At 43.9% G+C, this 22,867-nt stretch overlaps 1 protein-coding gene and 2 long non-coding RNA genes across 17 annotated transcripts in view; 1 reads left to right on the forward strand and 2 right to left on the reverse strand.

Annotated features, from left to right (window-relative positions):
* LOC309667525 overlaps nt 1–22,867 on the reverse strand; it is a 616,044-nt gene that overhangs the window by 407,968 nt on the left and 185,209 nt on the right. The window lies entirely within an intron of this gene.
* The window catches only part of LOC309667519, a 373,680-nt gene that overhangs the window by 308,588 nt on the left and 42,225 nt on the right, over nt 1–22,867 (reverse strand). The window lies entirely within an intron of this gene.
* TEAD1 (TEA domain transcription factor 1) overlaps nt 1–22,867 on the forward strand; it is a 265,515-nt gene that overhangs the window by 182,372 nt on the left and 60,276 nt on the right. For 9 of the 15 annotated variants that reach the window (XM_082476019.1, XM_082476021.1, XM_082476018.1 and 6 more), the window contains 3 exons: nt 8,668–8,732; nt 11,075–11,137; nt 11,227–11,289. In XM_082476019.1, coding sequence (XP_082332145.1) covers nt 8,668–8,732; nt 11,075–11,137; nt 11,227–11,289 — 191 coding nt within the window. Of the gene's footprint in view, nt 1–8,667; nt 8,733–11,074; nt 11,156–11,226; nt 11,290–22,867 lie in introns of all 15 variants that reach the window. The other 6 variants (XM_082476026.1, XM_082476028.1, XM_082476025.1 and 3 more) reach the window with 4 other exon arrangements.

A 22,867-nucleotide genomic window follows, 5' to 3' on the forward strand; every position in this document is an offset into this window, starting at 1 on the left:
GGAGGTTTTGTGGTGGAAAGAGTATCTGAGCTGGACCTGGAAGGCTTTTGATTGGTGGTCTTAAGGGGTATTGTACTTGTGAGCAAAACCTTAGAATGGCAGGATGCTTCAGGGAACTGAAAGCTAGGTGTGCATTTTGATGGCAGTAAAATGGATTAAGGTGACGGTGGTGTGTCATGAAAAAAAAAGTTAGGGCCAGATGGTGGGACCATACTGAATACTATACTAAAGGAGTTTGACCTTTAGACTGTAGGCAGAAGGTCTTGAAGCAGTAGAGTGGCTGAGCCAGAGGTATGCTTCAAGTAGCTGTGTATAGGATGGATTAGAAAGAACGACTAGAGGCATAACGTAATTAAGGCTAGGTAGAGGATTAAAAAGGTGATTGTAGGGCTTCCCTGGTGGTGCAGTGGTTAAGAATCCGCCTGCCAATGCAGGGGACATGGGTTCGAGCCCTGGCCTGGGAAGATCCCACACACCGCGGAGCAACTAAGCCCGCGAGCCACAACTACTGAGCCTCCTCTCTAGAACCCACGAGCCACAACTACTGAAGCCTGTGCACCTAGAGCCTGTGATCTGCAACAAGAGAAGCCCGCGCACCGCAACGAAGACCCAATGCAGCCAAAAATTAAATAAATAAAGTAAATAATTTTTTTAAAAAAAGGTGATTGTACAGCATCTTTTTATTGCTTCATAAAGAATGAGCCATTAGAAAAATTTCTTCATTTATATTTATTTTCCTTCTGGAAATAAATACAACAAAAAGAATTCTCTTCAACATGGAGGGATTGTTTGTATTCAGTCCATAACATTAGACATTTTTACTTGCTCGTCTCTCTTTGACTCTTGTAGTCTTATGCAAATGTGTAGTTTGTTAGCTAAGATGAAGGAGACCACGGTGTTTTATGGAGCCATCACTTGATAATGTTATCAGCTGCCGTTGACTGATGGGAACTCGGAGAAGGTGGGACTTGAGTTATTGCCAGGAGTTTTGAAGGGATTCAAGGAATAAGTTCTGACCAACCAGGGATAACACAGCCTTCGTCTGTGTAATTTTCCTTCTAAAGCTGTTCCTTGTAAGCCTCTGGGTGAGTGCAGACAGAGGATATTTATTTGAGACTTTCCAGTGTTCACCTCCTGAAGGCCACCAGTTCATTTTGTAAGACTTTAGATCGGGAACATGCGGTACCAGCCCCTGGCAACACAGAATGGGCTGCCTGGCCCATTCTGGTGATTTTCCATGTTGGTTGGTGCTGATTTTTGGTCAATGATTTATATTGGGGATTAACTGAGACACTGGTGTCCAAACTTCCTCATTGGCAACAACACTCTGTGACCATTTCAAATGCTCTTTTTCGTGAGCCTTCCTTTACCCCCAATCTAAGCCTTGAACCCCTCTGCCACTCTGGTTCTCCATCCCTCTCATTCAGTTATTCGTTCCGTCAGTGTTTACTTTCTGAGGACCTGCTGTATTCTTGGCACAGGGGGCACAGCGATGAGCGAAAACACAAGGTCTCTGCTCCTCTGGAAATTCCTGTCTTTAGTGGGGGAGGCAGGTGTTCATAATGCAGTCATTCAGATAAATGGAACTTGGCAGCTCTGATGCGTGCCATGTTTGAGAGGCGTGGAGAGGGGTAGGGTGACTTGAGTCCGTTCTCACGGGTGAGAGTCCTTCACAGATGTAAGCTCCCTGAAGGCAGAGATGGCATCTCTTTACCCCCAGGATCCTAGCATGTTGCTTGTGCCCTGTAGGTGTTGTGGGTGTCTGACTAGTGGGTGACTGGCCAGCTTTGGTAGACCTCCTTTCTTTCCCAGCGTTGCTGGGGTGATGCAGCAGTGTGTGAGAAATGGCTAATATTAACTCCTCACGTGTCAGTGCATGGTCTCTACTGCCTCCTCTGGCAGTATCCATAGATACAGACGCCCCAGGTCTTCAGCAGGACAGGTTCATTCAACATCCCCGTTCTGTAGACCTCTCCCTAGCAGCTGACACTTGGTTCCTGCAGTGTACCCTACACCTGTGCTTTTTGGTTGTTGGCTTTCATATTCTAAGATACTTTTTCCTTTACATGAACCTCAGGTCATACAGAGAGGTCCAGAGCTAGAAAGTATTTTAACACCATCTCATAGAATCTTGCCCAAGAAAGTCCTTCGTAAATCGCTGTCTCATTGGGCGTTGCTGCTGGTGTTGGAGGACAGAATCATGCCTTGTGGTGTTGTCACCTCGTAGAAGACATCTTTCTTTGCTTCTTCTCACTGGGTCATCTTTTTGCAATTTATGCTGATGATTCAGTGTCAAACTGGATTGTAGGGACATAGGAGCCTCTTTTCTGCTCCTGATGACAATTCATTCCATAAACATTGAGCTAGTTGGGAAGGGAAGGCAGAGAAAAGATGAATGTTATTGGCTCTTTTTTTTTTTTTTTTGGCCTCACCACGTGGCTTGTGGGATCTTAGTTCCCCGACCAGGGACTGAACCCCGGGCCCTTGGCAGTGAAAACCCAGAGTCCTAACCACTGGACCACTGGGGAATTCCCTCATTGGTTCTTGTTCTTAAAGACTTTATGATCTGTTTGGAGCCATGACATGTGCTGAAACGATCGAATATAAGGCAGAAAAGATAGGAGCCAGCAGTAAAGAGGCCAAGGTCAAGGGCTGTGGATGTTTAGTGGGAGGGGACCTGGCCTCTTCCAGCTGGAAAGCTCATGAAGGACAAGGCATTTGAGAGGTAGGCAGAATCCAGACATGCAGCAATGGGCAAGGAGATGCAGGCCATGAAAGCAATTGTGTGTTCAGGTACAGAGCTCAGACAGCTCAGGGTGTTAACAAGGAACAGCCTAATAGTGCCCTTGGGCCAAGTTAAGGCTTGTGAGGGGGTGTGGAAGACCCTATGGCTACAACCATAGCATCAGTGCCTGTTTCATACAGCTTTGGTCTAGCAGTCAGAAGAAACTTGAGTTTTCTTTCTGATTCTCATTAGTTTAAGATGGGAAAAACCTGTGGGGGAATCCTCCCATGTCCGTCCCAGCAAAGAGAGGGCCAAGAGAGGTTTCCTTAGAGTACACTAAAGCCCCTTCCCCAGGCCAGAGTATGTGTTAGTCTTCAGACTGGCTGCAGCCAGGGAAGAGGAGGTTTCATTTGTTACTTCTTCCTTTGTGGCTCCCTGACTCCATTCAATTACAAAGTGGCTCTTACACTGTTAAAGCCGAGTGTCTCTGGGCTACAATTTCTAGCCACAGACCCTGCATTTGCTGTGCCTCAAACATGACCTTGAGGCCACATCCCATTACACACAAGCCCACAACAACGTTAACCCGTCTTCTCTCCGGGTAAGGCAAGCACAGCGTGAACGCCCTGTCTTTCTGTTGGAATCTCTCTCTATTGCCCCCTTAGCAGGAAATTTCACAGCAATCTGGGAGGCTGGAAAAGCCAATGATGGGCTCACTTTCAACTGTGTTATGTCATTTAGGAGAAAGGAAAGGGAAAATAAAAACTGGATCGCAGCGCTTAGTGAGGATCACAGTATAAAAGCGACAGGTCAGGCTGTTTGCCTTTGCTGCTGCCTCTTGCCTGTGGGAAAAGCAAAGGCAACTGCAGCTACTGCATCTCAGATTTAAAGAAGTGATAGGGTGTGCGTTTCTAAAGGACATTCTATGCTGCAGAGAAGCTGTAGTATGATGACACTTAGTGGTGAAGTGTGACATTGCCACTCAGCTCTATAAGCTATTATAGGTATTTATAGAGGAAGAATGAAGGAGATGATTCATGGATGCTGTGAATGTAGAACCTGGAGATTCCTGGGCTCAGAAAGAGAAAGTGTGCAGTGGTCAAGGGAGCTTGAGGGTCAGCATGCCTGGTTTTTAGGAGCCCCAGTTTCCTCTGTATATATATTTTAAAATGCTGCTTCCTCTGTCTAAAAGGGTCTTCAGCGTACCCCCTCCATTCTGCCTATCAAAATCAGTCTTATCACTCTAGTTAATGATATGCACACTGAAGGATGCAGGGATGTTATCATGCCTGCCACTTATTTTGAAATGCAACAACAACAACAAAATAAGATGGCTCAGTGGACGGGTAGAAGAATGGATAGATGGAGTGACATGTGATAAAGCAAATAAAGAAAAAGTGAAGGTAGGATCTGGATGGTGGGTATATAGTGTATATTGTGTTCACTGTGTATGTCGGAAAGTTTTTGTAATGTTGGAGAAAATGTAATCTATCTTTAAAGGCTAGCTTATATTCCAGTACTTTGGGGAAGGCTTTCTAGATTTCTGGAATTATTTGTGGCTGATTACCCACATATGTTACTGGAACCTCTTTCAGTTGCTGTCTGACACGTAGAGCTGATTTCCTCTATCTTAGCCCTTGTTTTGGACAGTGAACTCCTTGTGGGCAGCAGGCTAGGCTGTCTTTATATCCCTGATACACCAGACAGGCATCATGTAAGGCACAGGGAGAGATGGTACCCACATAACTGTAGGAATAGTTTAGGAATGTCATGATAAACTTTAAAGTTAACTTAGTTGAAAGTAACTTTTGTAATGTAAGGTTTACTGGATCAAGCACCACTGTATGTGTACATGTGTATTTTTTTTGGAAGCGAGAGTTAGAGAAATGAGGGTTAACATTTCTAATAACCAGCATTCTTCATGGCTGTGAAACAGGACTGTGTTGTATGGACCAGAGCCCCACTGCCAGTTACATTAGTGATGTTTGGTGTCCCTGAGTTCCCTGTCCTTGGTTGGAGAATTCTGTACCTTAGTAGCATGATTCAAATCCAAGGCTTTGAACTGTATGGACCCACCCCGTTTGGAGGGCCATGCTATAGAAATATAAATAGGGCTCGGAACGTCCTATCAAGGTTGCTAACAAGAATTCATTCAGAACCTAGCAAAATAAGTACAACCCCAAGCACCCAAAAAGATATTCCAAAATCATTTGGAATGACATACTTGTTTCCTTAAAGGGTAAGCATATTATAATTCTGGGAAGATTTAGAATTGGATGTAGAAGTTTTTAATATAATCATAGCCATAGTGTTAATATTTTTTAGTTAAAGGATTTGTGCATGTGAGTACTTCAGTATGCATATTTAAAATAATTAGGCCCACATAACAGGTTAGCCTGTATTTCCAATTTAAAATATGCAATAAAGTAACAGACTTAGACTTGATTTTAGGGAAGGCTGAAGTCTTAACTAGATTTCTAAGCAGTATTGGGGCACTTAAGAGAATTTATTAGGTTTCTAAGAGTTGTTTAAGGGGAGGTTTTGTAAGTTAAATCAAACAATTCTAATATTTAAAAGAATTAAATAAATTATAGATTATAAATACATAGTTTAAATGTTTGAAGGAGTTTAACTAGGTTTGTAAAATGGACCAAACATTAATCCAATGGCCCTTTGAAAGTGATTATAAAAATTATAGGATCTGTAAGTTGAACTGAAAACTTAAAAGATGAACCAGGGCATTTAAGGTTTTTTTAAAAATAACTAAACAAATGAAATAAACATTTCTAAAGCCAGGTAAACCTGACTGATGTTTTCTGTGCACAAAACCACCCTTATCGTCATAAAAAAAATTCACAAAAAATAAAGTGATTAACACTCTGCTTTGAGTTCACGGTAGATGCTTAGTGTTAGTGGAATTTGAATTTATAATTTGAATCAGCAATATTCCTATGGCAAGGCAAGAAGAAACACATAGCAGCTTCAAGTTAATTACTCTTCATGGCTTGAAACATGGTATGAAAGAAAGAACACAGGCTTTTAAAAGAAGGGTAATCCTGCTCATGTAAAGAACCAGGGACATGAGAGTCATGACCAGCTTTCCATGAAATGATGTAGCGTAGCGCTCAGCACGTAGTAGATGCTCAGTGAGGCCTTCTTGTAGAAGTAGTGATCTTTAGAAGCATTTTAATCAAATTATGAGTTGACATTGTTTATGCCACTGCATAAACCACAGGGTGCACAGTCAAACGTGGCTGTCCTAGGTACTGATCTCATTCATTCAACCAAATGCCATAAGAAATTAAAAACTGGTGATACAGGTTATATGCCACTTGTATCAAGCTATTCTGTCTGCTTTCCTAGAAAATAAGCAGATGGGGGGGCAGGAGACGTTTTTCCCATCTGGACAAGGTTCAGATGAAATTGCATGTAATTCAGAGCCCTGGATTTATTTCGTCCTGGCCACTCAGCTCTGAACAGGGTGCACAGTGAGGCCCTGAGCTGGAGGATGCTTGGCTCCGCTGCAGACATTGTCATTTAGGTCTGGCTTCTGGTAATTAGGCACTCCTAACTGGGCTCTGCTGTCAGCCAGCCTTTGAGACAAATTGCAAAATCTGTACAACCATCTGAGAGATGGAGAAGTAGACCCGATGACACTACAGGGGATATATTGGTAGTTCTCAAAAGTTGAAAGAGAATGCTTTGAGAAGCAATCCTCAAAACTGAATTTAGAGGTCCTTTTCCTGTGGTTAAAGGGTAAGTTCAGTCACAGAATCAGGATCTGAGATTCAAAGACTGGAATGATAGGCTTAATCTAATAAGATGAAATGTGATAGAAATACACACAACATTTTGTATTTGGATCTGAAAATCCCAACTACGCATGAAAAGACTGGGAACAGGGGTAGGGATATATCTGAGAATTAGGCCATATGAAAAAGACCTAAGAGTTCAAATTGACATCAGTTGACGGTTTATTGTGATCCCCCCAAATCTAGTGCAGTGTTAGGCTGCATTAACAGAGGTGGAGTATTTAGGACCAGGGAGGTGACTACAGTTCTGGCCTCCAGGCTATGAAAGGAAACTAGACAAAGGATGGTCACAGGATGGATATGGGAGTGTTCCAAAGCTTATCACAGATAACAAAGGAACAGGAAAGGTTTAGCCTGGATACAACTGCAGGAGGACCTGAAAGCTGTCAGTAATATCTGAAAGGCAGTCATGTGCATTAAGAACTAGCCTTGGGGGCTTCCCTGGTGGCGCAGTGGTTGAGAGTCTGCCTGCCAATGCAGGGGACATGGGTTCGAGCCCTGGTCTGGGAAGATCCCACATGCTGTGGAGCAACTAGGCCCCTGAGCCACAATTACTGAGCCTGCGCGTTTGGAGCCTGTGCTCCGCAACAAGAGAGGCCACGATAGAGGCCCGTGCACCGCAATGAAGAGCGGCCCCCACTTGCCGCAACTAGAGAAAGCCCTCGCACAGAAACGAAGACCCAACACAGCCATAAAATAAAAATAAATAAATAAAAATAATTTTTAAAAAAAGCAAAAAAAAGAACTAGCCTTGTTCTTATTAAGGGGAACAAAAAGAATCTGGGGATGAAAGTTACAGGAAGCCTCAAATAAGGAGGGTCTTTTAATTCTTCAGTATATTTTAAGATAGAATGGGCTACTTCCTTAATTCTAGAAGTGCTGGCTTACATTAAGGACTTAGACTTTTAGGTGTAGGAAAGGATGACTCAGAAGTACTTCCCAGTCCCAAGATTCCACGATTCCCTTGCCTTCCAGTGATGACTGTATCCTGCACGGTCCTAACACGGGCAGGTGGAGAACAGAGCCATAATTACAGGAATGTTCTAGGCAGCGATGGGAGAGGTTTTAGAATTCTCAGGGAAGATTCCCATAAAGACACTCTCACCAGAGCCGCCAGTTCTTTACTCTGCTGGGGAGGTCTGGGGCTTGTGGTACTCTCTGTCACCAGAGGCTGTGTTAGTTCCTCATTTATTCTTTCTGTGTGCCCAGCATTGTGCTGCGTGCTGGGGAGACCTTGGGGAACAAGACAGAATCTCTTGCTGTCTTCAGCTATGCAGTATATGTGGGGAGTAAGACAGCAAACACAAATTAGACCACTGGATATACCGTGATGATTATAGTGGCAGTTTGGACCCACGTGTCCCGTATGAGTGCATTTATATTTCATGTAGTATTAGTAATACATTTCCCCACTTGGCTTTGGGGGTGTAGTTTCCCATTATATTATAGTTCAGGTCGTCTCTTTGAGATTTCTCAGGCTCTTGGAGTAGGGACCGGGGGTATTTGTTTACACTTTAAGGCGTTTTCTTTCCCCCAGAGGTAATAAAGCTTGGAAAAGGTTGAGTCTTCTTTTTTTTTTTTTTTTTTTTGGCGCTGATGGTTTTGTGTACAGTTTGTTACTGGCACAGTGACCACGTTTAGGGGGGTGTCTGTCTTCATACTGTAGCTTCTTTTCGTTGTGTTTCTGTGGCCAGAGCAGTTCATCCTCTCGTGGCTCTAATGACTCTAACTGGAGTTAACTCAGTAGAAACCTGGGTGAGAAGGAATATGAAAAATAAGACTGGAACAGAACCAGGTCTGTATACTCCCGCACTAGTCCTTGTATTTGTTTTTTATACAAGTGACCATCCGTTTAGGGACAAGCATGCAAACACAAAGGCACATTTTTAAAAGGCACATTTCTCTCCTCAATTGCTGACTGTAGTTCATAATTAAATTCCCTTCGTCCTAATTTCTCCTAGGAAATATTGTTTGCAAAAAATTGTCCTTTTTTTTTTCTAGCATTAATAAACTTACAGGTGCAACAAAAATTCCTGATTTGAATTCTATTCTTAGCTTTTCAGAGGCTTCCCCCTCCCCCCGCCCCGCCCCAAAGTAACCTACTTTATTGTAAATTCTTCTTTCTTTCAGGTAGGAATGAATTGATAGCCAGATACATCAAACTCAGGACAGGGAAGACGAGGACCAGAAAACAGGTAAAACAACCGACCTGGAAATTGTGCATGTTAGCGAATGGCCCAAGGAGGCATTTTGGCTGCAGTGGCTGTCTGTGCTTTGGCTCCTAGGAGCCCCCGATTGGAGTTCCCTGTAAGGACGTCAGTGTTGTAGGTGTTTGAAATTGGCTCAGTTTTCACTGTTCATCATTTCAGTGACCTTTTATTATGTGGTCTCTGGAGTTCCTTCTATACACATATGGGAAAGTTTCACTGCTAAGGACAGTGTATGAACTGTTCCTGTACTGTATTGTAAAACTTAAATTTCTTCCCGAAACTGTGCATCTGCAAACATTGCAAAAGCTGCAGGTGCAGGTATACTTTGCAAGTCATGAAATTTTGAGATTTTGCGCATTGTAAAATCCTGGAACAATTACATATTAGTCATCATTTCAATGAAAAAGTAACACTAGCAGCCATGAGTATTGGCTGGAATATAAGGCTGAATGATGTGCGTCCAGGGAACTGTTGCTCCTTAAGCTATGGCTTTTTGTCAGTAGCTGCTGTGACTGAAATGAAGTTACAATACCTTTGTGCAGAGCAGGGTCAGGAATTTTCCTCTGCCCTCTGTCAGCGTTCTGGCGCTCCTCGTTCCTTCTGATGTAAAGCAGCCCAAATCTCTGACCCAGTTCAGAACTGGAACGGATGAGAAATTAGTGTTTAACAAAAAACAGAAAAAGAAAGAAATGGAAGGGGGGAAAACCATCAAACCAACCTCATGGGTGAGTTGTTAACAGAAAAAAAAATATATGTATATTTTAATGTTGACCTATGCTGACCGAAATGGCATGAATTTTAAAAACTATAATCAAACCAAAAGGCGAGCTCAACTGTGGTCTCGTTAAGCCTGAGCAGCAGATTCCAGTTCTCTGCTCAGTGATAAGTTGTTTTCCTGAGTGTTTATGACGGGGAGAGCTTTCCCCGGGAACGCTCCTGTGCCCCAGCCGGGAGCCCACTGCTGAGTCAGCACAGAGGCAGGTGGCCTCCTGCCAGTGCTCAGAGGCAGGGCATTGTCTGTTCGGTGGATATTCCCCCCACTGTGGCCCTCAGCAAGTCAGAGAATCACATCAGAACAAAATTCTGGTGAAAACAAGTGAAAGCAGGAGCAGGATGGAGAGGTGAAGAGGATGGGGGAGTTCCTGCTTCTCCGTACTTTAAAAAAAAAAAATGCAGAAGCAAATTGAAACTCGAAGACAAAGTTAGAGATAAGAGGTTCGTTTGTTACCATAAATCCTGTTTTTAGGGTGGCTAGAGTGTTTGAAATCAAGTAATGGCCTCACAGTCGCTGAACTTCTAAATGGGAGGTTCTAAATTTCTGAAACAGACAAAATCTAATTCCCAGCATACTGAAAGTGCTGGACCTGGGGTGTCTGCTGGTCTGTGAGCTCTGGTCATGTGCCCAACCCCTTCACTGGGGGGACACTTCTAAATTTAACCAAGTCCCACTGAAAGAGATGCAAATTTGTTTACCCAGTGGAATCATTGTGTTTCAGAAGCTGGGCTTGGCTTGGTTTCCATACCCCGGCATCCTGGGGATGTTTTTAGGCGGCAGTTGGTGATACCTCTCCAATGTGAATTTGTTGTTCAGCAAATCCGTGTGGTTTTTCAACCCAGATTTTTAACAGGATGGCTGGCTGGCTGTATTCACACTTTTCGCTCTGTAATAATATGCAAATCCACTTGGCGCCCAGTCAATACCCAAAAGAGTGGAAGGATTAAAGATATTTATAAGGGGAAAAAAAAAAAAAAGCTCTGCTAACTGGGTCTTTCCATTTCTCTTTGAGATCTAATTTACATGTCAGTATTATTTTAACATTTGCTACAGAATCCAGAGCTCTTAATGAGATCAGAATACAACCTACAGCTTCAGCTTTTTGATTCTGCGGAATGTGCTAATTTATGGATAGTCTCTTCTAAATTGAGAAAAAGGGATTTTCCCTCCTGATACTGAGAAGCTATAAATATTTTCATTTACCTCTACTCCCACCTTTTTAATTTTATAAAGAAAACAACCCCACTCTCCCCCTCTCATCCCGTACCCGTGATTTCTCCTGGGTGAGAAAACTAAGATTAGCTTCAACTTTCATCCTGACTCCAGTCACTGCAGCGATGACCCAGTCTGAAAAGCTTAGAGCAGCGCTGGGGGCTTGGTGTCTGGCTGGGACTGTGTATTCCTAACTGCAGAGCTTTGTTGAGATGCAAATAACCTTCCCCCACCCCCCCACCCCGAAACCCTCCCAAGGAGTAGCGATTTTATATTTGATTTCCTTTTTTTGTTTTGTTTTGTTTTGTTTTGTTTCCCCTCATAAACCCGAACAATGTAGGTGTCTAGTCATATACAGGTCTTAGCAAGAAAGAAAGTTCGAGAAATTCAAGCCGCCATTAAGGTACGTCTGGCTTGCCCAGTTGTAGGGGGCTTTTCATCTCCATGGTTACAGGCTTTTCCTTTGTTTTCCTCCCTTCCCCTACCCTGCAGGTGTCTAGTCACATTCAGGTTCTTGCCAGAAGGAAATCTCGTGATTTTCATTCCAAGCTAAAGGTATGCGCTTTCCTGCTTTTTGGCTTGTGGTTGCTATGCATCTCACTTCCTGTTTTCCATGGTGACTGGTGAATGCCTGGTGCTGGGATTCTGGTAACCTAGTTTCCTCGCATGTGAGAGCTGTTTACATTTCTTTGTGTCTAATCTCTCTGTTTCTGTACTAGCCTCACATTAAGCTCAGAGAGAGAGAGAGAGAGAGTGTGTGTGTGTGTTTGTGTGTGTGTGTGTCCCTAATAACAATGCAAATGCAGCAGAGAGCTGGTCTTGATAACTTTTCAGCACAGAAACATGATTTTTTTTTACCCTTCAAATATCCACCAAGCAGCCCTGAGCTAGGAGAGGGGAAAAAAGTCAAAGAGATGCAAAGTTGGTGTAGAAATTATAAATGAATCATTTCCAAGTGGCCATCGTGAAATTACTTTGAAAAAATTCAGAAATTATTTTAATTTGTGCTTTTGATGTATTTTCAGTACTTATGAAAAATACATCTTCTTCATGTAATTTTTCATGTGTTCTTCCAACAGAGAGTATTTTCTGCCAGATTTCTTCCACATTGCTTAATGTTTTTTAAGTGTGTGGCTTTGTTAATTAGAAAAGAAATTTGAGGTGAGGGCTTAAAAAAAAGATAGGTCTTAGAGATGGGAAAGCTCTTGATCAAATCCATGTTTGCAATTCCGTTTATACTTGAGTTTATTATTTTTTTTGTACATGTGCCTCATTTTCCGGTCTTTTAAAATATATTTCATAGCAAAAACAGAGACATGGACGATTTAAAAATGCAAGTTCTCCCTATTTTCTCCCCTTCCAAAATTTGCAGTAAAGCATACATGACTTTTTTTCCTCCATAATGCCCTATTTGAGAAATGCAAAGGGATTATAGTTTGCATGGAGGAGCTTTACTTTATAATAAAAATGCATCTGTAGTCCATATTGTTGTCTTTCCCACATGCCTGTTTTTGCTTCTGTTCTGATTTTTTCCCCCATACATTAAGTAAATTTGTGTTTTTGTTCTCAACTAAAGAACAAAGTGCAATTTCACAGCCCCAAGTGGCGAACACTGGGACCCTTCCCAAAGGCCTCCAACATTTTTTGTGCAAACAGAGCTGACTGTGGAATAGGTCTAGTGACCAGGAAGGCGCATTTGGGGTGCCCTCTGCAGTGGGCAGCATGCTGGCTCGCTCGCTCGCACATGTGGCTGATGGTGGCTGGCTTTTAGTTGCACTGGCTGAGCAGTTGGAAGACTAAAATAACTTTGTAGCTCCTGCTTTTTAACCAAAGGTGCAGTCCTTTCTATGTGGATGTAACTACCCCAGTGTTTGCTCAAGTTCTCACTCTGTTTCTAGTTTCTCTAACGGATTAATGATGTACAAAGAAGTTTACAGACATCAGTTTTGTGTTTCCATCTGTGATGTTATGAATTGCTCTATTTCTGCACTGTGTGGTTCCTGTATGCTCACCAGGGCACATGGCCCTGGACCGAACGCCCTGTAAATGGTGGGTAAAGCTCTCCCGGTCCGAGGGGATCCCTGTGGGATTCCACAAGCACTCTTTTTCTCTCTTGGTGACTTTACAAATCTTCCTCAGTGGAAACAGTTTTGCCATTACCTTATACATACACATACATACGAACACACAGTCGTATTTGTGTTTGTTCTTAAAAAAAGACTTCCCCCCACTTTCAGCTGGCCCTGGACCACTCTCCTCTGGGGCAGGCACGAAGAAGAGGCAGAAACAGAGGCAGTGGGGTAGCAACTGGCTCGGCATTTCATCTCCAAGAACCACCTCCATCCTCTTACAGTTCCTTTCCTTCCTCCCTACCTCATTATTCTTGGAAAAATGGAGGCCTTTGTTCTTCCCATCAGCTAATACCAGTCGAGTGTTCCAGGCATGGCGCTTATCACAGTGGGCAGTTAACAACCAATCCTCTATTCACAGAGCTGGCCGTGGAAATGGGAATGTGAAATATAGGGCACTGTAGGATAAGGGTTCACAGAAAGAGCCAAAGTTAAATGTGTAGGCAATCCCAGAGGTGAGCTGTATGGACAATGTGCTGCTGAGTTTGGGAATGAAAGACAGGAGTTAGTGCAGTGCAGAGCCTCTTGTGTGTTCTCTCATGTAAGCTCACTACAAAGTGAGTTCCATTCTTCGGATTTTGAGGAGTAATATTTAGGAAACCAGGGATCCAAAGGTTTAATTAACTCACCAAAAGCCATCCAGCATAGGAAGTGGCGAAGTCAGGATTTGAACTTTCTGAATCCTAAACCACTGCTCTTCCAGACAGGGTTTCCTATAGCGGAGGCTGAAGTGGATTTCAAGCGGCAGGCTTCTCATCAGTATACACTGTAGATAACCTGTCACCACCCCTCACGCCCCTTTGGACCTGGGCGTGCAGGCCTTGCTTCCCACAGTCCCTCAGCCACTACATTTTAGAAGTAAGATGATTTTTAAACTTTGAGCCATTGGTCAAGATGTGGGCCTAATTTGGGATTGATGGTCATCAGTATCTCGGGGTGATGTGTTCCTAGCTGCAGAGCTGCTGCGTCCCCGCTCGGAGGGAGTTAGGACAGTTGAGGAGAATAAGGCTGGCTGCCACCTGCCTGCAGAGGTGCTGCTGCCTTCACCTCCCACAGGCATTTTATGTTAAAGACGCCCTCCTTAACCTTCCTACCAGCCATTCCCAGGAAACGGGCTCAGGCGCCTTGGCCTGGTAGGAGGATAGAACTCCTCGCTCTGTCTGCACTTTCTTGTTCAGCTCTGGAGTCTGACACCCTCGGGAGGCAGGGATGAGCATCCTCGCCGAGTTCCTCGTGGGGTCAGGCTGATAGCCTCTGGCTTCTTGGCCTCCCACACTGGCTAATGAGATAAACTCACTACAGAAGTTGAAGTCATCCCGGTAGACAGCAAGGATAGCTTCTGAGCAGGGGTAGAGGTGGCAGGAAGTATCCAGACTCACAACAGGTGCCGTGCTTTGTCTGAGACGATGCAGCAAGACTTCCTGGAGGAGATAGCTATTGACTGGCCATCTCCGGACCTGTCCTTGCCGTGCCTTTCCAGCCGGGCTTCTCGCCATTTCTCCACATGCTCTGAAGTCAAAGGATTTCTGTTCTCTGGGGTGGACAGAGGCCTGTGGCCCTCCTGTGAAGACTGAAGCCAAGTTTCATTTCCCTGTCCTCTCTCGGAGTTTGAAAAAGTGGTTTGCTCACACCTGGGGCCGGGGCCAGGGCCAGGGCCAGGTGTGGCTTCCGAGGGAACCCTCGTGCCTGTGAGCCTCTCTTCACTTTCCCGGGAAGGGTGCAGGAGAATTCTTGAGGCTAGTGGTTTTCCAGCCTTTTTTAAGCAGCAAAACTCACATTTCAGATTGAAATCTTACTTGAAATTTTCCATATATAAAAGAGTAAAAGCTGTTTTATTTAAAGCTCACACTCTCTCATCCTTAGCAGTGGCCTCTTTGGCTGGTTCTGTTGAATAAGGTTTGAAAACCCACACTGCTTTAGGCAGAAGGAAAAGGAAATGCCCGCCTCTCAGCCGTGCCTCCGGCCTTTATGGGACAGCTTGGGGGTCCCACTTAAAGCCCACATTTTCTAAGTTCCGTAGCCTGTTCTGCCATATCCTTCTGAAGAAAACAGGCTCGAGAGACTGGTTATTCTCATGTCACGGTTGTGGATGAGTCATCCTAGCTACAGAAGTCACGCTCTTGAAAATCTGTGAGGATGAGTTTCAAAGGTCAGCTTTATGCTTCTGCTAAGTGCATTGGTTCTCAAAGTGCTTGTTTGTGAGCCAGATCACCCCAAAATGTGTGGATTTTAATTTTTGTTTAAAACAAAATTGTTTTAGTAAAAGTTTAAGATTTCCGTGTAGATTTGGACTTTAAAAGTGCAGAAATGATTACTTAATTCAGTCCAGTAATGGTTCCATTGAGAAGCCATGTGTTCTAGACCCTTTAGTAGATGTTGGGCATGGAAAGTTGAATACACAAGAGTCTCTGTTTTGGGGGAACACTCATTCTTTCTGTTATTTTTGGCCACATTTGGGGAAAATTCAAGAGTCCCTGTGGATTGTCCCCAGCTAGGGGGCTCTGCAGTAGAAATTTAACAGAGCAGTGCAAAGATCACGCAGTGAAAAGAACGATTAATTCTGAGTGTGGGGGAATTAAAGAAAGCCCCGTGGAGGGGGTTCCATTAGAACTAAGCGTAGAGGAAGGTAGAGAATTTCCGCAGATAATGGGGGTGGGGGGTTTGGGGGAACCATGAAGAACACCATCTAGCTGGAGGCATGGAATGAGGAATGAGGCTGGAGGAGGGCGGTTCATCTGAGGAGCGTGGGGAGCACGCAGGGGTCGTTCACAGTTATGCTTTGGAAAGATCCCTCCAACCATTTTTAGAGGATAGCGAGGAGTGAGGCCAAGCTGGAGGCAGGGAGGCTAATTCAGGGGCTGCTCTAAGAGGCCAAGGGAGAAAGATGTGGGCCTGGACCAGGGGCCGACCAGGCACCCCTGGGGCCGTGCTCCGTGGCTCTTATCCATCCTTATTGTCGTCCTCGGCAGGTCCCCACTCCACTCCAATCTGATTGCTGCATACTCTTTCTTGCTCATTGTTTTTAAAGAGTGAATTATATTAAAAAGTTTTATTCTTATTAAGTCTGAAAACTGTACACTGAAACTTTTCAAAGGCAGCATTTAAAACTTAGGTTATTAAAGACCGGGTTCTCTTAAAGTAATGGCCATTAACTGAGAGTGTACATCAAAATTAACTATGAAGTTTTTGTTGCTAAATTTTAAATACAACAAAAAGTTAATAAGTACAGAGAATGACATATTAAGCATTCATGTTTGTACTATCCAGAAATGATTATTTTCATTATATTTCCTTTAAGGTTTTTGTTTTTTTTTTTAACTGAAAGAAATCAAATGGCAAAACATTCTTACTTTTTCTAATTTCCTCTACCTACTGTCTTTCCTCAACCAATCTCAGCCCCCCACCATCAGTGTCTTTCCTTGCCGTTTAGTATTTCCCTGAGAAAATCAAATCCAGTGAAAACTATCTCTTCTCCTTTGGCCCTTATCCTAAAACTAATCTAGATTTTTACCCATTGTCTACTATGAACTTGTGCTAAAGCCATTGGCACCAACCTGAGACCTCTTCTCTATAGTTTATCCTGGCCTGAGCTAGGATAGACTTGGCCAACAATTTGGGATGGCCTCGGACACAGACTGCAACCACGGGAGAGAGATGCGAGGGGCAAGAAAAACTAGGGGATAGCTGAAGACGTCAAGGAACGACGTGAGGAGACAAGAGCCATGAGCAGGGAGACTGGGGCAGTAGGGAAAAGGGTGAAGGGGCCAGCAGAGTGCAGGTGAGATTCAGAAGCCCTAAGAGGGATTGGAACCGCAAGGCATTTGTGGCCAAAGTGCCAGAATATTGGACATCAAATATATACTTTTTTTTTTTTTTTTTTAAATTTTCTTGACTAAAATGTCTAAAAGACAAGTCAGAGTGTGATAACCGCTGGTCTAGAAGAGAGTCATTTCTCGGTGATGGGAGGACCACATGTTTGGCCCCTGCCCAGGCATGATCCTTTTGGCCCACCACTCTTCAGGTGCCTGGTTCTAGTTATAAAGTAGAAGATGGATCCGTGCAATTACAGCATGCAGGTGGCTTATAGGTCTGTGGAACATGCATTGAGGAATTCCACAGATGCTGACTCAGAAATCTCCCTTGGACCTTGTGTCACCAGCTGGGTCTACAGCAGTGTTACCCATGCCGGTTTCAGGTGTGACCTTCCATCTCCCCCTCTCCCCTAGTTTATCCCCTCATTGGAATCTGCGATTGAGCAGTGAGAGGCAGCAGCCTGTCTGAGAAGACTTTGTGTGGTACAGTCTGAGGCCTGGCCTGCAACTTTAGAAATGATTCTCTACTTTGAATTATTTCACTCACCATTAATTCATCAAAAGGTCATTAACTGTTTTTGTTTTTTTTTTTTAAGCTCCAGGGATTTATTATCCCAGCTTGTAGAAAGACTGCAGAAATGTTCTCCGTGCGCTATAAACAGTCTCTTCTTTCCTACTCAGAGTTCCTACTTAGAGTTTCCTGCTCAGAGTCTCTATATGTTCGTTTGTCCTGGGAGGTTGTCCAGTCCCTGCCCAGAGGCCTCCTTTCCCTGATAGCAGCAAAGAGGCGGTCCTTTATTTGCTGGCTTCAGAGGCTTGTGAGAGCCGCAGCCAAGCTCTGCAGGCCACCACCACACTGTGGACTTGTCCTCCTCTTCCCCTGAAGGTGGACCAGGCCGCTTCTGGTTCGGGCTGTGTTTTGGTGAGTGCATGAGTCCAGACAGCGCTAAGAGTAAAGGAAGTCTTTGTTCTGCCCTAACCTCAGCAGGAATACATCTTAGGCAATAGACGTTTTCATGTCAAGCTCTGGATTGTATTGAAGAAAAGCCTGTACTTGCTGACATTGCATCATCCCAGTAGAGCAGAAAAAAAGCCTGAGCTTCCCTGATTGTGTCCAGTCGTTGGTGACTAATTTACGAGCTCCATGTGCTCCCCGGGGCCATTTTCTTCATTCTCGCCCTGGTGGCCTTTGTGATTTGATTTCTGAGCAGGCCATTCTTTCCAACCTGCCATTCCTTCCAGTAAGCAGAGAGCTTAAAGTTCAAATTGTTGATTTAATTCTCTTGAGGAGTTCAAGAGCTTTGCTGGGGCTTTGCTGCGTCTACACTGCTGAATCCTGGCCGTGTCACCACTGATTCTATCCAGGAATGGGCCTGTCCACAGGGAAGACACGCTACACTTCATCCAGTGGTGCTCCCCATGGCCCTCTGAGCCACTTTGCTCGTTCAGGCGTTGACTGTCAGCAGTACACAAGGCAAAAGAAGCCCGAAACAACCACCTCCTTTGTCTCAGCGCCAGCACCAAGACACTTGGCCTTGCTGCAGGATTTGGGAAATGATACACCGCCTTTCCTGGCATCTCCCAATCTTCAAGGAGTTCTTTTGCATTCATGACATGTACTCCTTCTCCTCAGCAATATTTTCATTACCTTGTTTTTAATTTAACTGGGTTAAAACCAAGACTGGAGGCAGTTAATTTCTTGTGCTTGGATGTGATGGAATTAGAACCTCTCATCAACGGTGTGATGATACAGAGCTTACAGTGTAAAACTAGGGGACTGAATACATTTACCTTTCTATGTCAGCGGAGCCAGGTCTGGATTTTCTCTTTAAGGGCAACAGAAACAGCCTCATTCTACATTTTTATCCCTTCCTAGGGAAATCCCATTGTTAACTGGCCTCCAATATAGACAGTGCTCAATCACATTAAGCCCAGAGATTATGTACTCAGGACCAGGGCTCCTAAGCATTTCAGCTCTCGAGCGACTTGAGCCTGGATGGTCGGTCGTGTGGGCCCCATAGATGGCACGTCCACAGAATGGCAAGGCTGTGGGCACTGTATGCTCAGAGTGGTTGATGCAGTTCTCAAAGCACCCCTGAAGGTGGGTGTTGTCCTCACTTTGCCAGTGAGGATGCAGAGGCTTGCAGTGGCTAAGGGGCTCACCCAGGGTCACGAGTCTGAATTGGATCCCAGGGCTATCTGGCACCACAGCCCAAGCCCTCCACGTGTTGTCATGCTGCCACCCCTCCAGGGTGCTCGCTGGTGGAGGATGAGGGCTCAGTGCCCTAACTCGAGATGCTTTTGCATTGTCTCCCTCATCCGAGCCCTGTTTTCATTGTGTCTGCCTGTTTGAATGAAACAGAGAAGGTGAGTGGTGGGAGCTGGTACTTTCTGGCTTTTCAAGGGAGATTTGCCTCCTGCCTCTTACTGTCCCTCACGGGGAAAGGGGCTAAAGTTAGTGGGTGCCTTCTCCCCAACACCCAGACCTGGCATTAGCAGACCTAAATCCCAGGCTTCCTGGTAGAGAGTCATCAGGCACACCTACAAATCACAGATCCTTGTCTGCAATCCTTTATGATGCTGAGCCCCACATGAGAATTAAAGGAAACACTGTTGACAATTATAAAATACTAAATATAGAACAGTACATTTAAAAATGGACAATGGTAAAAGCCTTGAAAAATTTTTCTTTGATGTGAATGGAGTTTTTGGCATTTGGAAATACAATAAGATGAATTAATTGCTACTCATTACATGGCAAGTCAGGGGAAGCATGAATGGGCCTTCTTTCCTTGGCATTAGCCGTTGCCCGCCCGAAATAGGCCCTTTTGTATTTACTCCTGCTTTCTCTAATAATAAGCAAATTAGAGATCATGGCTAGAAAAATTCAAGTGCCCTCCATCCTTTCTCCAAGCCATCATAGACTCTTATGATGTTTATCTGCTTAAGGGCTACTGCTAATAATTGCAGAGGTCATGTGAATACACATAGTGCAAGATTAGAAACAACACCTGCAAAATTACTTCTTAGGAAAGTATTCTGTTTTGTCTTTTTCTGAAAAAGTGATTTTTGCAAGCAAATTGCTATCTTTCCTCTCATGTGCTATATTTTTATATTGCTGAGAGAAGTATATTTGGAGAAAAACACTTAATAGCTATCAAAAGTTTTTGAATCCATGGTCTTTTTTATTTTTGACTGTACATATTTTTCTTGATGTATTGGTGGACTTCCATATGAAGAAATTAGATTGGAGTCTTTAAATTCTGAAATGATGGCCCCTGAATAAGCAGGTGTACTGATTTAGTATGCTGTTCATTCAGATTTCATATGTAGCCACTATAATATAGTACATGCAAGCATGTGCCATTTTATATTATCTTTAAAATGTGTTTATGGTTAATGCCTAAAAATTATGAGATAATTGATTCCCCAGAATATTTAAAAGCTGAGAAAACAGAGGGGGGAACAAGGGTCCCCTACTTTCCAGAGACTGATTCATAAAATGTCCTTGAGTTTGAAGGGCACACCACTCCAGCCATGTGCATCTGTGATAGGCTGCCTTCCTGTCATGGATATTACATGAAGACATTTTCCAAACATTGTGTACATTTCAGCAGCAAGAGGAAGGTAGTCAGCTGATCCCAGAGTTGTAGTGGCAGCCTTGCTCTGCTTCATGAAATATGAAAGCCTGTTTACTTAGTAACAATAACAGTTTGAAAGGCTTCAGGCTGAGAAGTTTATGTCTGCCATGGCCTGCTGGACCCCGCGTGGCAGAGGTAGTGAGGCCGTTGACAGCGCGGTATGCCAGGAATGGGGCAGGAAGAGAGTCGAGTGGGTACTGAGACGTGCACCCTGCCTTGGAGTGCTTCGTCGGCCCTCAGTCTCAGGTCACATGGGCTGTTTGTTCTTAGCACTCCATCAACAGTCTTAGACCCATGTTTCCTGCTCCATAAATATTTTCCACATTCCAGGTTGTGGGCTTGAGTTTGGGTTTGGTTGGATAAGGGAGATACGCCTTTTCTTTCCCCGCTTCGGCTTTTTATGGCCTCATTGTTTATAATCTTAAGAATAGAAGGGCTTAAAATGAGTAAAAAGGAGTGACTATGAAGCTGTCCAAGCTTCTTCCTAGGACACGTTTTTCCTCGTGCATGCTCGTATGTACACATGCATGCACTCAGTATTTCCTGTAATCTAAGACATCATAGACGATAACTCAGTATTGACTTAATAACAGTTTTTCAAGATAAAACAATGTGCTCACCCTTTGTAAATCCCTTCCACATCTCAGAAATATTAGTGTGAAAACATCTTAGAGTAAAATTAAAGTGGTGTACAAATGTAGCATGTATTTTTGATTTTACTTAAGCTACTGTTGTTTGGATGGATTAGCGACCCCCCCCACCCCCCTTTATTCTGGGGGTGGGTGGTGATGATCGAGTGGAATGTTTAAAAGTCCAGGGTATTAGACTAGAATGACACAGAGAAGCCATTTACTCAGGTCTGACACTGAGAGTTATAATTTCTTCAAAGCCAGGCATGTATCTCTAGGCTGAAAATGACAATTTAGAGATCCTTCCATTGAAATCTCTCAGCTCGGTGTCCTTCTGTACTCCCATTTCAGGATAAGTAGGCCCACAGCCAGTCTCTCAGTTCTGATTTCGAGATCTCCCTGGTGGTGCTTATTATCTGCAGGGTTACTTTAGATTTTAAACAAAAAATTTTAATCTTAATTTTCCATCGTATATCATAGATAGAGGGGAGATGTTATAAAATTAAATGAGTATGCCGAATGTCACCACTACAAAAAGTGGGAAATATCTGGTGTAGACATTTTAGTCCATCTGTAGAAAATTGCCTATTCTCAAATAGGTAGGTCAAGTGCAGAAAGAACCTCTACTTGAGATAAAATTTCCTCTCTGCACTTGGCTTTCTCTCTATTAGGACAGGTGGCCAAGAACTGCCCAAATTTTAACATCCTGCTGTCTTTTCACTAGTGGTTTTTCAGCTATATGTATTAAGATGTATTTGCTTATAATGGATGTCAAACTATAAATACTTTTAGAGTCAGAAGACCTTTAGAAAATAAAGTACAACTCTTTCCTTTGTAGTTGAAGAAAATTAGAGTGTTAGGTGATTTGCCCAAGGTAATACAGCCCATTAATGTCAGGTGGAGGGCAGGTTTGGAACCAGGTCTCCAGACTCCCCAGCACGTACGCCTTTTACTGGCATAGAGCAAGTTGGTGTGCTCGAAGCAATTGATTTGCTCTTCTGCTTCTGAACTTCTGTTTTCATTTGGGTACCTGGTGGAATGCTGGGTAATAAGAGAGTCAAACCTGACTTTATTTAACAAAAGAAAAAGACCATATTCTGAAGTGTCTGGAGCTATGTGACATAAACAGCAAAGGTGATGACTTTTCTCCTTTCCTCATTGACTGATTACCCTGTTAGAAAAGAAAAGTATCAGACTTCCGTGAACGTTTTGAAGAACTTTTCAATCAGCCTAGCAGAGGGAAACATCTCAAGCAACTCTAATAGAGTAAGAGTGGGTTGTGGAGATGTAGGTACTTATTTCCATGTGGACCCGGACTTAATGATTCCTGGTCACTGCACCCAAGTGTGCACAAACGCACTCTGTATTTGGGCAAGCAGAACTGCCCCTGTCATCAGCATTTCATAAACACAGAAGTCTCAGGTCTGAGAGAGGCCCCATGATGTACTTTTGGAATAGAGCCAAGCCCACAGCTCTTTTGTAGTTATTCCGCACAGTCTGCGTCAGCCAAGCAGGCAAGCAGCCTGGGCTGCCATTTTCTCAGCTCCCCCCACCTGGGCCCTGGAGAGGTTGTAAGGCTTGTAGCTCGTTGGGGAAGGCATCTGTGGTTATACCTATGCCATTCCTTCGGTTTCCTTGAGGGTATTGATATCCTTTTATTAAGGGTTACATGACTTGGGGGCTGGAGTCCAAAGTGACTGGTCCAAAGAGAAACCCATGAGCTTGTATTGATGTCAAGGTGCTCTTGACAGAGAAGGAAGGAAGTGTGACTGAGCCAGGTTTCCTGTTCATTATACCAGGGTTACCCTCTGAGGGGATGGCGGGGCAGGTGGCAGGTGGAACTGCAGGACCAGCTAAGGGTAGACTGACGGGCACTGAGATCTGTATGTGTCAGGCTCAGTTTGGCTGTAGGGCATTTGCAC

This window comes from Balaenoptera physalus (assembly GCF_965194825.1).
Source record: "Balaenoptera physalus genome assembly, chromosome: 10".
Classification (NCBI taxonomy): domain Eukaryota; kingdom Metazoa; phylum Chordata; class Mammalia; order Artiodactyla; family Balaenopteridae; genus Balaenoptera; species Balaenoptera physalus.